General features: G+C 40.6%; 2 protein-coding genes across 3 annotated transcripts in view; one reads left to right on the top strand and one right to left on the bottom strand.

Moving 5' to 3' along the window:
- Positions 1 to 11,186, top strand: part of LOC144721289 (hepatocyte growth factor-like protein) — a 25,761-nt gene extending 14,575 nt beyond the window's left edge. Inside the window, exons 11-18 of the mRNA XM_078598790.1 lie at positions 169 to 305; positions 2,195 to 2,227; positions 2,345 to 2,450; positions 4,021 to 4,098; positions 4,555 to 4,701; positions 4,914 to 5,020; positions 6,791 to 6,930; positions 8,510 to 11,186. Of these exons, the coding sequence (XP_078454916.1) occupies positions 169 to 305; positions 2,195 to 2,227; positions 2,345 to 2,450; positions 4,021 to 4,098; positions 4,555 to 4,701; positions 4,914 to 5,020; positions 6,791 to 6,930; positions 8,510 to 8,680 (919 nt within the window). The 3' untranslated portion in view covers positions 8,681 to 11,186. The remainder of the gene's footprint in view (positions 1 to 168; positions 306 to 2,194; positions 2,228 to 2,344; positions 2,451 to 4,020; positions 4,099 to 4,554; positions 4,702 to 4,913; positions 5,021 to 6,790; positions 6,931 to 8,509) is intronic.
- Positions 7,873 to 15,881, bottom strand: part of LOC144721287 (cadherin-related family member 4-like) — a 26,959-nt gene continuing 18,950 nt past the window's right edge. For both annotated transcript variants that reach the window (XM_078598787.1, XM_078598788.1), the window contains 5 exons: positions 13,910 to 14,043; positions 11,838 to 11,909; positions 11,181 to 11,283; positions 10,994 to 11,018; positions 7,873 to 10,699 (listed from right to left, as the gene is read on the bottom strand). In XM_078598787.1, coding sequence (XP_078454913.1) covers positions 10,644 to 10,699; positions 10,994 to 11,018; positions 11,181 to 11,283; positions 11,838 to 11,909; positions 13,910 to 14,043 — 390 coding nt within the window. In that variant the 3' untranslated portion in view covers positions 7,873 to 10,643. The remainder of the gene's footprint in view (positions 10,700 to 10,993; positions 11,019 to 11,180; positions 11,284 to 11,837; positions 11,910 to 13,909; positions 14,044 to 15,881) is intronic.

Below are 15,881 nucleotides of genomic sequence, written 5' to 3'. Positions count from 1 at the left end.
GCCGCTGCTGGATGAAGATCTGCCAAATCATTGCCATCCCTTGTGGGTTCCTGATGTAATAGCCCATCTTGCACCTGCGGATGAGCTGATATCTCCACTCTATCTGTGGTGGTCTCCCTCTTGAGTGTGATCTCGAAACGAATTTTTTTTTTTGTGAACTGTCCACAGTATAGATGTGAAGAATTACCCCAAAGCAGGGCTGGAAAGGAATTACTGCCGAAACCCGGACAATGATCGCCATGGGCCCTGGTGCTACACCACCGATCCGGAGCAAGAGTGGGACTACTGTGGCCTTAAACCATGTGGCAAGACACTTTAAAAAATTACATTGCTGTTTCATTATAATCTACAGCATGTTTATCAATCCACTGCCGGATGATGGGATGCCTTCCCACACCACGTCAGCCGTCGGGTTTATTTTACTATACTTGCCCACAGGCTCGTCAGTACAGATTCGAGAGCAGCAGGGCCCAGCTCTGGTTCTTATGCCACTCAACACTAAAGTTAACCATGGCTGCGAGTAAAATTTAAGTCACCAGGTTCATAGTACAGTGCACAAGCCACTGCACCATTGCTCTCCCCCTGTTCTCTACACGTTTTTATTCTGTTATCACGCTTTGGCGATTTATTTAAACGTTTCGGTATATTTTCCCCTCAATTGTGTTCCAATTCTGCTTTCACCATCATATTGCGAGGTGAAGTATCAATTCAGAACTATCGCAGAGTGGTGCATGTATACGCTGTGTGCTGAACAGTTAGGGAATGGACCACAGAAGCATGCTAAACATAATTACTCTTCCTCAACAACCAGACGGCGCAGTGGTAGAGCGAGCGGCTCTCACAGAAGTTCACAAGTTCAAATCCTGGTTGGGGGTTGACTAAGACCATGATCCCTCCAAGGTCAATATAATGAGTACTACTTTTTGGGGGAAAAAACAGTAGTTTTCCTATGGATATTTGCCCCCGATATAGGAATGGGGAATTTCCACCACTCATTCAAGGCTGTAAACAGGAGATGAGCACTGCCACAATGATCACCTTATCAGGAAATCACTTTTGACTTTGATCGTCTTTCCAAAATCCCTTTCGGCGCTCTTTTTTTAGCCACACACTCGGGGGTGTATTTTTCCAACAGGGATAAATGTCTCTTGCATGGCAATCGTTTTGCACACATAGCTTGAACGTGCCCAACTGAACTCCAATACACGTTATCTTCGCCCGTTCCTCAATCAAATGGCAAATTTACTAATAATTATCAATCAGCATCTCTTTGCATTTAAGTCACCCGTTGTGATATTGTCGTGTGTTGCCCTCAATTATAAGTTGGATGAAGCTCTTCACATATTTGGGCTACACATTATTTCCTCATGGTTAAACAAATGATGTAATAATTCGGCATTGACAGTGGTGCACAGGCACAATTATCAAGAAGGCCCATTTCCTGACACATCATCGATCATATTTTAAGGTCACAGTGTTATTGACAAATTAATTGAGTTGTTTTTGTCGACATCTTCATGGCTTGACATTGGAGCGTAACTTACATTTAGCTTGCAGTGATTTGAAACACCTCAATTTTAGCTGGGCAATAGCCTGTGATGTACTCTTGACTTATATAACTGTATGATTCCCAGAGAGACCTCCATAATTACAGCCACATTTCCTCCTGTAATAGAAAATATGGCCGCTGCTTAAATGTATTGGAGTTCTCTCATTTTTCTCCTCACCGAGCTGAGTTCAGCCATGTCCCATTTTATTTCACTTCTTCATTCTGTCTCCTTGTCGACAGTTTGATTGACCAGACAACGGTCGTGTTGTTCCGTTGCCCTGTTGGCTACGTCCCCCCCCCGCCACCAACCGGCGCACATTATGGTGAAGTATGGTCTAACAGCCCACATGACCGACGAACTAAAACAATGTCCACCAATCCCCAGCAACTCTGGATCCACAGGCATGGCATCAGCAAGAGCTAATGGTCACTGGGTACAAACAGGACCACACAACTTGTAGGCTCTGTGTAACTATTCAAATCCTCTTTATATACATGCTACATTATATATATTAAGATTACTATATTTTAAATTGAGCAAAAATTACGTCACAAATTAGCTCCACATTAATATTTATGTTTTCATTAATATGCACTGCATAGCCTGGTATTCAAGTAATGTAATTATGTTGCATTTTCTTTTAGCTGGATCTCCAATTCCTGGACCAACACTGGGTGGTAAGCCAATTTTTTCCCTACACTAAATGCCAAGTAAGCCTTTTGTTGAATGTGAATACAAACAATCGCATGGGAGTGCATTCATTTAACTGTGCCCTTCCTGCTTCCCCACTCAAGAAGGTACCGCTGATTGCAACATCTGTGGTACGAAGGGACAAAAATTTGGTCGCATCATCGGAGGGGAACCAGGAGACTCCCCGTGGACTGTGAGCCTGCGTGATGGGTAATGAGACTCAAGTGCTTCATTAGGTTATACAAGCCGCACAATCACTCGCCTTGAGCCATTGGCCCAAAATGGCATATTCGTGCCACCCAGGGTGCCACATTCTAATAATGGCTTCTTGAAGCATCTTATCTCTTGATCATGAATATGTATGACATGGGAGACTACTCAGGTAATGTTTTTGTTACGAGAAAGAAGTCTTTAATGGGGAGTATGTTTGACAAAGTACCAATTCAGAAAAAAAGATGAAATATCTACCGAATATGCATATGCATAGGATGTGTGACAATGAAACAGACGATATATATGCTAAGTGCGTTGCCCATGGTGGATGCTGCTCTGGTGGGTACTGGTACCATTTGCCACCCCAAGCGGGACCAACCAACTCCCTTGGCTCATTGGCTACATGGGTAGCACCACCGTTTTGTCATTGTTTGGGGAGCTGACATTGTGATGGGAAGTGCGGACACAAGGGTGATGACGCACAGATGTTAGGTAGGGATGAAGCAATGTCTTGTGTGTGGGGTCCTGTAACTCAACTAAACTGTTGAAAACATATTTTTGCCAGGTAAGGCCCACTGAGCTATATAGCTCTTTTTGAAAGTGACCTGGCCACAAATGATCGCTCAACAATGTGTCTTGTCATGTGGAAATGTAGAGCGGCCAAATACTCTAAACGCATGTTTCTAAACCGAGGGGTAGCACACAAGGCAGCTTTGGCTAACATGTGAACGAAGTGGGTTATCTTGTCTCAAATTCAGTAGTTCTACCACCTCCCTCAGCTCAAGTGTCTCTCCACGAGGGGACTATTTAAACATTTTGATGCTAGATACATTAAAATTAAACCAATTGACTCCTACCCTCCATCAAAATGAATATAGGTAGTCCCCGACTTACGATGGTCCGACTTACGATATTTCGATCTTACGATGGCGATAGCGATATGACAAAATTGTTTAATATTTTACATTTCGCGCGGCAGGAAAACGCAGAAGCGTACGAGGTACGATACTGTACGTTGGGACGCTGCCGGGATGTACTGTACGCATATAGTTTATACAGTACGGTACTGTGAATTGCTCTGTTTTGCTAAATTATCACCATTCTTTAAGACTCCTGGGTAGGCTAGGCCATTTTCGATTACGATATTTTCGACTTACGATGGGGTCGTCGTAACGCATCTCCATCGTAAGTCGGGGACTACCTGTAATTAGTTGGGGGTTAATGTCTATTGTTTACCACCCGGCCCCCCAGAATCTGCTCAAGTGGTTGGTGTGTAGCCGTCTCATGTACACAGTAGAAACATTTACACTGCAATGCTTTGTTTTTTAGGTGCGCATTTGAACGAAATACTGTCATGCATCATTTTTTGAGAAAATGTAAACATTTAATTGCTTCAACGATACCTAGATTGCTTTACAACAGCCAGTGTGCACACATTGTATTATTTGCTATGCTAACCATGCAAGGCATTTTAGACTTAAGTTGTTATTATTGCTGTCTATGAATGTGACAAACTGAGGAAACCATTTCATGGAGTGCCAATGCTTTCATTCTGTTTGACTCTTAGGAAAGAGAAGCACTTCTGTGGTGCTGTTCTTATTGACCGACTCTGGCTGCTCAGCTCACGCCAGTGTTTTCCATCCTGGTAAGAAGCAAATTCACACTCCTGTTTTACCACATTGACATTTTTACCGATGATGGATGTTTACTGCCAATGCTTTCTTGCACTTTGGTTTCTGGGGAGCAGTAGTATAGCGGTTAGCGCGCTGCGCTGCGAACCCAAGTGACCCGAATTCGATTCCCGCTCACGGCCAACACCGGTGACGATTCTCTGAACTGGTCCTGGGCATCCACGAGGTTAACTCAGCCTCAAATGAGTAGCTGGTATGATCGTAAACATTGCCACTAAGGAGACAAAGGTGGCCGGGCGTGGTGTTGGCCACCCCACCCTCTTGTGTGCCGTACCGGCCTTCATCGTTGCTACTCGCTAATAGTACTAACTCCAACAGTTTGTCAAGGCTATACGGGGGATCTTTGTCTTTGTATGTGTTATGGCAATACGACTGCACAGTATTCAACACCAAATGCACACTGTCGTCAGCAATCTAGATGCCAGCCAATATCAAGCCTGGATTGGAATAAAGAAGGAAGATCAAGTTCCTGATAATCTGAGTTCCCAATCAATCGCCATTTCCAAACTCGTTTGTGGCCCAGCAAATGCAAAAATTGTCATGCTAAAACTGGAAAGGTATTTATTTTGTGTAATATGCACAATGTATTTTTTTACCATGACACATTAACCGTACATGGACACTTTGTTATCGTGTAATATTCGTACTGAATTTTACTATGTTGCAAACTTTTATTGTATTTCACGATGAATAAGATGAAGCAATGTTGCAATGTTTCCCGATTGTTATATTTGTCTAAACATCTGGCTTGTTTTCTGAACCCTTTTAGAGCAGCTTTTATCGATAAAGATGTGAAACTGATCTGCATGCCAGTTCAAGGGGCCATAGTTCCTGCAGGGACTTCATGTGAAATTTCTGGCTTTGGAGAAACACATCGTAAGACCTATATTATTTTTACAACGACATTCACGTTCTTTTGTCTCTTTTTTAATCGTCGTATTCAATATGATGCCATATAAATTTACGTTACATTAAAACACAGTTGTCAAAAGTACATTTTTATTTCAAAGCTTGTAATATTTGAAAATGTGGAATCGTGATGGAAGCACTCTCCTTGGGATGGCTACTCATGTATTTATTTCAGTTAACCACATTTTCTTATTGGCTATCTTTTGTCTGTCCTTATTCCTATAAATGTAAAGCCTCACCATTTTGTCCTTATTCTATCAGAATCTACTATATTCCTGTCTTTAAATATTATTTTACCTCAGACTACTTTATAAAAGCTGCATATCATTTTCATGTGTTCTTGTTTGATGTGTGACATTTGTTGTCAGAATGCTGAGCTCGTCCTGCTGCGGTTCTCATTTCTAATCCACACAGCCATTATTTTTTAGGGGTTATCAACTGCGGTAAATTTACGACCTCAATTCAGTCACCAATGACTGCACAAAAATATCTTCAAATTAGTTTTTTACGTAATGTATTTGGTTAAATTTCAACTCCGTGCATGACAATTGGCTTCAACAGCAACAGCAGTCACCAATTGCAAATAAGTGGCGGCAAAGTCACTGCGGCAATTGCGCCAAGCTAGGTGCACTTTGAGGCCATGTGAAGTGTCGAAGGCTCACTGGCAGGAGGTCACGGGACAGATACAGCTGCCTGACTGACTGAGATGACTGGCACCACCTGTGCCCCCCTACTGTGCCAATGTTGACTTCGACTGTCACATGACAAACAATCTTCCAGCGGACTATGTTGTAAAGTGTCCCCCGCTACTGTGTGAAGGATGAAAAGGCCGCTTGAAAGATGTTTCGGGAAATGTGCTGTGAAAAATCTTTCCCGCGGCCATTCTCCATCGCACGAGGCACACTGTGCGAGATTTCCAAAAGTATACTCTTTGGTTCTTTCGGCGAAGTCACATAGGTAGAAAAATAAAACAAAATAAAAAATTATAATAAATCACAAGAATGTTATGCCTCGTGGCCTTAACACCGACAATACAAGTAAAAAAAAATTGTAAAAATATTTAGAATCATACTGAGCAATTACATTTTTTTTAAACACCTACAACTCATCAGACATGTACACAATAACCAATGGCCAAAAAAACCCATATAATTGTCATGAAAGTGGTATTATCTAATTTAATGCAAAAAAGTGCAGTAATACTCTGATCTACGTCTCCCCCTTATACGTCGTTACTTTACTATTAATACCACTACCTGATTTGAGTTGCCTTAAGCCACACTTACGTCATCCATCCTTTCTTGAATGCGTCGCCTCGACCTTCGCCTCCACCTACGCTGTACACGAACCACTTTGCATCACCCGTAAAGAAATGTACTGTAGTGTAGTGTACAATATATTATTTACGTACAGTATCCTGGTGATTTGTTTTTATAGTGTACTGTATCTTATTGTACCCTGTATCATTTGTATTAAAGTTTACTGATGTACAGTTGTGTACAGTATTTTTTTTAAATGTAGTGTAACGTCGGTATGTCTAGCAAGAAGATGCGTGCATTAACACACAGCTTCACCATATCCTCCCCTTGTCATTGTTTAGGCCTTGTGGCGTGCATTCTAAAATCGCTGTGATTTACGTTGTTTCGATATCCGTCGCACTTTCAGGAATGCATTCCAGAAATGAAGCGGGAGACATATATATAATAACAAAATGGTTCTCCTGTCTTCCGATTTCAGGTTTAGAACAGAACGGTGCTCTGAACATCGCATCCATTCAAGTTGTTGCCGGGGACACGTGTGGCGTGCACCACAAGCGGCAGATTGAAGACACCGAGATTTGCGCCGGGAATACAGAGGGAAAGATCGACAGCTGCGAGGTACGGGCATGCTCACCCTACAAATGTGTCGTTGCCAGTGACCAAATGTTGATCCAGAAAGATACACTGTCATCAACATCATTGATCTTTTTATTTACTGTTAAAATGTTGCGTAGGTTTTTGGATTTGGACTGCATAGCTCTCTCATGGTGTCGGGGTTGCGGTGTCATTCTTTAGATCTGGATTAGATTCCCGGACAGGGCATGCGTATCTGGACATCATGCCAAAGAAACATGTGGCACAACCCGAAAGCACACATCATGCCAGCTATAAGGCATAAACTATTGACACCAAAATGTACTCTTTTGAGTGATAATTCACATATGAGCTCTTTTGTAAGAGGACGCATTTGAGTTTTGATGGAAAACACAGGGTGACCATAAAAGCATTATCCAAAATTGATTCAATGTGGACGGCAGTTTGAACTGCGTGGTTGAACGTTACGTCAAATAAAAACTAAAAACTCGAGTGACCTTCAGCATATGATCAAAGCATTAGAAATATTCACACCCGCGATGTTGGCGAACACCTGGGGCTTTCCCTAACCGCGACATGACGTGTCACCAACGCCATAGTGGACACGCAGAAATTACCGGGCATCTGTGAAAAAGAGCTTTATAGCTCATCGGATTCCTCCGGTATTAATAAAGAGTCTGAGATTTGGAGGGATGCTTTAATAAGGGATCATATATTTGCGGATACTGAAAAAAAAAACCTGGTGAAGCTGCTCCCACTGTGTAGAAACATTTCTGTCACCGAGAGGAAAACAAATGCGTGCATGTCACCTGTCCATATATGTAACTTGTAAGTTGCTGACAACTGGACATCTGTGATAGAGAGCTTTACACGCGCATTGGGTTCCTCCAGTCTAAATAAAGATTCTGATATGTTGTATAATTCTAGAAATTAGATGGTGCAATAATATTAACACCTCTGCACAAGTGGTGAAAAGTTTAATTTTAATCAAAATCTCAACCAATAACCATAACATGTAATATTTCACACAACGCGGATATCTCATTTGCACTAGGTTTAAGATTTTAAAGTGTCATTAACAATCACTTACAAGTGTTACATCCATGAAGTAAGAAAGGAGCACCTATTAATGACACATCCTGTACTTCAACTTACATTGGATTTACATGAATAGTCTTTGAACAAATTACAACTTTAATATTTGACCCACTTGGTCCACTGCTGGAATTTAGCACAGAGGTTCATGGTTTGAGCCCAAAGGTTGCCCTGGTTAATAATGCGGGCGCATTAACCAAACTATGCACGTCACCTGCTCCACATTGGCCTGCTCCACATTGCCCACGTCGTTTATGTTATTCTAAGAAGAGTAGGCCATATGTGCCTACATCACACTCCAAGTAAAAACACATTACTTGCAAATTACTTAATTAGGTAAAACCATATAACATTGGCACCCTACTGGCAGACTTTGTGAGTCTGTGAAACATACCACCTTCACCAATACCCTTGAGCCATAAGAATGGCAAGCATACCCAATGTACTATATTATAATAGTATTCCTAATGAATGGATGTGAAATTGTATTTATTTATTTCGCACACAGAGAGACTATGGTGGCCCTTTGGCATGTAAGGAAGAGTCCTGCTATGTGCTGCAGGGCATCATCACACCAGGACGCAGCTGTGCAAAGCTCAAACGGCCAGGTGTTTTTGTGCGTGTGGCGGCATACACTGACTGGATTAATAAAGTCATTGGGCAGAGAAACCCCGTTTAGCCTCCAAGCAGAATTGCCAGCTATTAAGGGATACAATTAGGGGGTTGGAATAATCTAACCTTTTTTCTTTTTAGTTCAACTCGCATAATGGGAATTGCAAACTGCTGTCCATGGAAAAGTGAAGTGGCCATTAATTTGAATGTGGTGGCAATGGGAATACAATTGATGAAATCACATGATTAAATTATGACAGAGAGGGTCATTAATTGTCATGATGTAATTTTCACAAGTGTGCATTTTGTGAAAAAAGGATGTTCATATATGATATACCTAGAGACATTAACCCTATAGTCTGAGTACTACATACCTATACCAAATACAGTTTTACAAACTTAAGCATAATTTTTGACAAGGGGGTTAAAATTTTGATAATTTTCATCAATCGCTATATTTAAGTAAATTGATTTTAAATTAGTTGCATGTTTTTCTGTAATCCCTATTAAGTGGATCACTTAGTTTTATTTTATTTTAGCAGTGTTTATTTGGTCAATACTGTATACTAAGTAAATTTACATTTGACAAATAATAAACCATATTCTAATCCGATGAGCATATCTATATATAAGAATACAGCCTACATATTAGCATTTCGTAAAAATACAATCTATTTTATTTGAATACTTATGTTCCAGAGTGCTGTTGGTGTATGCACATTTTTTTGCAAAGAGAATCATGTAATTGATTGATAACATTTCCTACATTTAAATTGATTCATCATAATATAACGACATCTTCATTATTGATTGAAATGGATCATGGTATTCGAGGTAAACATTCAATTTGCAAACACATTAAATGTGTGCTTTGTATGAACTATCGATGTGTTGAAGATTATTGCTTACAATGTTACTCGACACATTTAAAATCACAGTAAAGTGCATCCGTGGTAGAAACCTAATGTACCCTGCCCTTTCCGAATGTTTTTGTAAGTTACAAGCTGTATTAAATGCCTTTCTAATATATGAACGCATGCCAATACTGTTGTAACAATAGTGAAAACATCCATCATTGCGTTTTACACATATATACGAATTTTAATGTCTGGTATCTTAATCTCGTTCACTTTAGGGAATTATCAAGTTATTGTTTTCAGTGAACCAATACGCTAAATAACACGTTAATTAAAAATAGCAAGATTAAAGTCCAGCCCTGCAAAAAGTCGCTCAACACCACTGGCAAATCGCCTCCACTAGAGGGAGCCCGAGACAGCCATCCTCCTCACCACGACCCAATCTTTACCTCGCCACTACCTACGCTTTATGTAAAACTAAACAATTTTTGATAATAGGTTTTTCCCCTTTTTGTTTGGCAACAAAACACCAAACTAAAACCTTTTACACTTGTGGTGAGAACGCAAAAAAAAAAACATACTCCGATAATATATGCATTGTCCTTGAAACTGATTGGCGTCCTCTAGTCTAACACTGTTTAAGACGAGGCTCAAAAGAAAGCTGTCTCTGGTGTGGACCAATCAGTTTCAAGGACAATATTATCATAGTATGTTTTTTATGTTTTCATTCTGACCACAAGTATTGTGGTTAATGCAGACATGATTCCTTGTAAAAGGTTTCAGTTGGTGTTTTAACATCTTAACACCTGTTTTGTTGCCAGAAAAAAGGGGAAAAACCTATTATCGGGTTTATAATTTTGACACTGAAAAAAAGAGATTGACGTTTTACCTGACTGGTAGGTTGTAGGTGGTGGAGTAAAATATGTATTCCCATTTCTTCTAATACATCAGGTCAATGTTGAAGAGTAGACCAAACACCTTCTAGAGCTAGTGGAGGTTCTTCCATGTGCAAACATTTTTTTAATTATGACAAAAAACGCAGCTATGCAAGCATGCAATTCAATAAATACAACGCACTACGATTATACAACTCAATGATGATCAGCCACAACACAGATTAAAATCCATATGTTATCCATCTACGAATGTGATCACTTTTTTTCCAGTTAAACGTTAAAGCCAGCGCCGTTCTCCAGTTGCAGAGTTGAAAACATATTCTCTTCCTGAAGCTGTGGAAATAAACAAGGAAAAATATCGTCTGAGAAAATAACCAAACGCTTTTGGCTATTGTGGGAAATCACAGACGCATTCCCGTTTTATTCGAAAGCACGCGTGAATTAAAAATTCAAACATAAAATAACGCTGGCAAACATTGATGCATAATCAAATATTCTCTTTCCAGAATTCTGTAAAATGTTGACATTAATTTTGATACAAAGTTGATCACTGTGCTTATCAATCAATAGGTCACCAATATCGCGGTGTTGCTTATAAAGAAGTTTAAGATATAAGACACGTCTTACTTGGATCTTTTGCTCTGCCATCAAACTGCAAAAAAATGAGAACATGAAAAATGTCAGTGTTCAGTAGTTTCAAGACGTAATAATCACAGCATACAATATAAAAACATGCCAAACAGCAAGGTAAACAATTTCAACAGACTGCATATATCCTCACATTAATGTTGCCATATAAATGTTTGTATCCTACCCCGTATGAAGGTGGAGGCGTTTCTCTTGTTCTTTCAGAGTTGATTGGATCTTTTGGTGTATTACGAGGTGGATCTTCTGGTGTGTTGTTAAGTTCTTCCATCCTTGATCAATCAGAAAAACACACAAACACACGAGTGACAAACATGTTGATGCAACATTGGTTCTTTAATGTCATGTGAACTTCTAAACATTCATAGCCAAGCCATTTACAAAAGAAGCATACGCTGCTAAAAATAGTAAAAAAAAATCACCAAATTACCGACAATGAAACGTTTACATTTCATGGATGTCTAGGAGTTGCCCTCATTTAAAATGTGTAGCTCACAATATGTAGCCACTATTAAGCAAAGAAGCAACAATTATAAGCTAAGGTAGCTGTTTCTTAGTCAGTTTTACATATATACGGTACTCTAAATAAAAAAATGGTTGACACTTTCTTAACATGTAATCCCAAAAGTGGAATGTTCCAGCTTAGCTACTAATTAAATATGAGCATTTCTTCCTTGCATAGTGACCATCATTCAACACTTATCGTATGCCACAGTGATACAGTGCGTGTTATCTTTGACAACAATAAGTTAAATACACATTGCAGGCTCTACACATGGTGAGTGTGGTCTGTGCATGCAACTCAATCCCAAAGGCAAGCTCTGACTTGTTAGCCTCCAGTAGGGGTTTCTCATCCACGGGTTGAGAGGGCTTGCAGCACTTCCAACAGCAGGGCATGCTGGGAGACAAACGCATCACGTGGCGATTCGCAAAGATATATACAACAAAAACCCACCATACACAAGGGTAAAAAAATTAACCCGCAAAAACAAAGTTTTTCACTATAAATCCTTAATATGCGTGGCGGCTAGAGTCCTCTCGTCCTCTGGCTTGAAATGGCTGCCACCTATGGGTCAGATGATTGTCTGCCAGCATTAAGCAATTGGTAATTAAATATTTTTTAAAAAAATCCCTAAACAGTGTAAAATTTTTGAAAAAAAAATTTCACGAAAATTAATTGTTACGCACAACGAGTCTGTGTGGAAAATGTCAGCTCGATTGGATCACGGGAAGTGGGTTAAAAAACGACCGAAAGATTTGCACGGTCGTAAGCAAGCAAGCAAGCGAACTTAATATAAAGGATTTAAAAACGGTGGAGCCCTCCCAATGTCTTACTCCCACCACCCACCACTCCTGGTGGAAGGGACCTCCAATGGGGGGCGTTTCAAAGAACCCCTCTACGGAATGTGTTGTTTTTCCCTACCCGATTACGCCGGTCAGATGTCTTGGAAGAGATTGGAGCACCCACACTTTTACCCACCACACACGAGCTACCGATTGGTTGTTGCCTACTCACTACTTGTGTGGACAGAGGCGCGGGGAAATGTAAAATAACCTTGCACCATTGATTCGACTGTCACGCCAGGAGATTAAGCAGGTGACCTCTGGATTGCAAGTCCAGTGTGCTAACCATTGCACTACGGCAGAATAATCATAGGTTTTCAGAGTAATAATGTATCTGTGTGTAAAAAAAAAACACGATGGACAAAATATATTTTATAAAAATTCTAAAATAAACTTGCTTTAGTCGGTGTTACATTAAAGCAAATCTCAACGTAATAAATAATGGAATAGGTACAGTACAGGGTGTTCCAGATATATTGTGAATCACCATTTAATTATCTAAAACGCACTATTGTTTAAGTAAGGTTTACTTAAAGCAGGAATGAATATCCAAAGGAAGAAATGTATTAGGGGGCAATGAATTGTGGGTCACAAGACATCTGGACCACGCTGTACATTAGACAGACGGGATGAGGTGACAATGAAAATTATAGACAATTTTGTGAGTCTGCGCCTACTTTTCATTTCACGTTTTTAAGGTTTTATTCTCGCATTTGTCTTGGGGGGGGGGAAATGCTTCACTTTATTGGTCAGACATTCTAATCTGGCTGTTCCTCTTCAATACTCAATTATGCGGGGGGGGGGGGGGAGTTCTTATTTCAAAACACGAATAGCCATGATACAAATCTAAACGCTGATGATGGTTATATTATTAGTGAGGAGCATTGAAATCGGGAACAAGAAACTCCCAACGCTGCGACGAAGCGTCGGCGTGAAGTCACATTATAATTATCATTCCAAGACGGGGGGCGGGCGGGGGGGTCATCTCAAGGGTAAGCGCTTCTCACTGCCCAGCGGCGGAAGAAATCCTGGTGGGGGGCAGCACGTGCCCCCCCCCACCCCCCACTGATCCACGATCGCGTTGTCAGCAACAACAACAAAAATCATCTGGAGACGTGCCGACGTTGCCTGCCAGCGTGGGCACGAATTCCCCGCTTATGTGCAGCATCTTTTCTTTTCTTTTTTAACCGGCGAAAACATTCGTGTGAAGTTTTAAACGGGGCATTTTAGAGTCGGAGATATGTGACTGATTTTGTTACTGATTAGGCTATTGCGTTGGCTTGTTCTCTTTAAATCTAGTTAGCAATGTTGCATGTTACAAGCCGTTGATTTACAAATCTGTGCAATATAAAAAAACAGTCTGCCTTCTTTGTCTGTGTTGTTGTCTCTCTAACAGTAATAATTAACAGGTATTTGATGTTACATGTGCCCTTTTATTGAAATACACCATATTTTATCTATCACGCTTTGCGTTAAAGATATGCGCCGTGTTTCATTTTGACATTGTCGAAATAATTACCAATATCCTACATAGGAGACAAAGAGTTTTCATACCTTTTCCAACAGTAAAATGAAATCAGAGCGATGGTAAGTAGGAGCAGAAGTCCAGCAATGACCATTACGGCAATAAACCAAGTGTCTGGCTTCCAATATGTATCAACTACATTGATGATTTTCGTTGTAAGGACCTGAAAAAAATACAGTATTCACAGAGCAGTTTACGTTGACAGTTTTGTGAGGAAATGTGTTATATTTCTTATCAGTTTCCTCATTGCTCAAAGGTGCTTGAAAACATTTATTTAAGTTGATGCAGTGGTGGTCACTCTGGTGATCATTGTGCTGTGAAGATGACAGTGATGACGCTTCTGTCCAACTAAGCAACTAAATTGTGGAAGGGAGTTTACAAGTATACAACTGAAGACCACTTGAAACTGCAGAGCCACAAATATTCGCTATTGTCTAAACAGTACTTATAATGACGGCTGGGTGGCGCAATGGTAACACACGTGCCTCCAAAGAAGAACCTGGGTTATATTCCTGACTGAGTCACCTTGCTGTGTGGAATGTGTCTTTTATCCCATCGTTCTGCATTGGTTTTCACCGACTTCTCTAGTTTCCTCCCATATCTTCGCTAAGAACATACACTTTAATTGGTGTTGGCCAAACCTCACCAATGCATGACCTTCCTGAAAAATTATAATTGCATTGAATGTGCCTTTCCTGGGTAAATACGTAATAATTAAAATAAGGTAATCCACTCTCCATATAAATCCCACTTCTCCATTTCACTGTGCATGTATTAAAATCTAATCCTCTCTTCCCTGATTCTGCTCCCCTCTTCCAGCATATCACTCTTCACATTCTTCTATGCTGACTATCATGAGTGTGTAATACATGCATCTGCTATTGTTTATGCATGCAGTCTGTCACACTTTGGGATCTAATGAGCATAGTAAGACTTGCTCGACCAATACTGCTGGGATGCCAGATGTTATTGGCAAGAGTATTCCATCTACTCGGCGATACCCTATTAAATGAAACAATAACCATTATGAATTCTGGGCCATTATGAGTAAGAACCGACACAAACATTCAAAATTGCTGCAACTGGTCCTTAATTTGCTCATTTAAGCAAGTGCTGCTGAATAATATACATCTGAAAGCCAATAGACAGATGGACTAAACATATATATTCTAATATGGAGAGACAGATGTCAGTTTATTGATACCAATAATCCTCCACAATTGCAGAATGAGATTTTAAACAGTGGCAGAGCCAGGATTTTCAGGGAGGGGGGGGCAACCCCTCCAGAAATGAAAAATGATGGGAGTAAGGACTTGTCCCTTGCTTTTTATTCGAACCGTGTGTGATCGGCATCGCGCTCGCTGAAGGTGAATGCCTTCAGGGAAGTCGTGTACTGTATACGCAACTGCACAAAATTCTGAGTCACATAATAACTGCTTTGCCGTTACTTATTGCCAATTATGGACTCAGACTATTGTCCTATCATCTCATAGAGTCCCTGACACATAATAATATGCTACACAGTGGCAGTGGGGGTAGCAAAATGCCGATTTATTACTAATAAACCCCAATGATCCGATCGAAATTAGGGACTTCATTGGGGGGGGGGGGGGCACGTGCCACCCCACCCCTCCACTGGCTCCGCCACTAATTTTAAACAATACCAAAAAAATATATCAAAGTACAGCCCTGCAATTCCATGCTCATGCCACTGCTGCCAGAAGGACCTCCACTTAAGGAGCTCTGAAGAGCCTCCCTAGAAGGTATTGGTCGACTTCACGCTGGCCAGACAACTTAGAAGAGATGGCAGCACCCACACTTTACCCCACCACACACAACCTGCACTAATTGTGAAGTTCTCATTTAAACGTTTAGGTGAACAGAGTCGGGGGTGGAGGGGGGGATATAAGAAACTTGATGCACTGTTTTAACTTCCGCACCAGGAGATCGATCCGGCGACCTCTGGATTGCAAGTTCAGTGCGCTAACCATTGCAAATGTC

The sequence above is a fragment of the Lampetra planeri genome, chromosome 11 (genome assembly GCF_965212315.1).
Source record: "Lampetra planeri chromosome 11, kcLamPlan1.2.h2, whole genome shotgun sequence".
Lineage (NCBI taxonomy): Eukaryota > Metazoa > Chordata > Hyperoartia > Petromyzontiformes > Petromyzontidae > Lampetra > Lampetra planeri.
The sequence above is the reverse complement of the archived record's forward strand: the minus strand, read 5'-3'. Positions and strand labels throughout refer to the sequence as shown.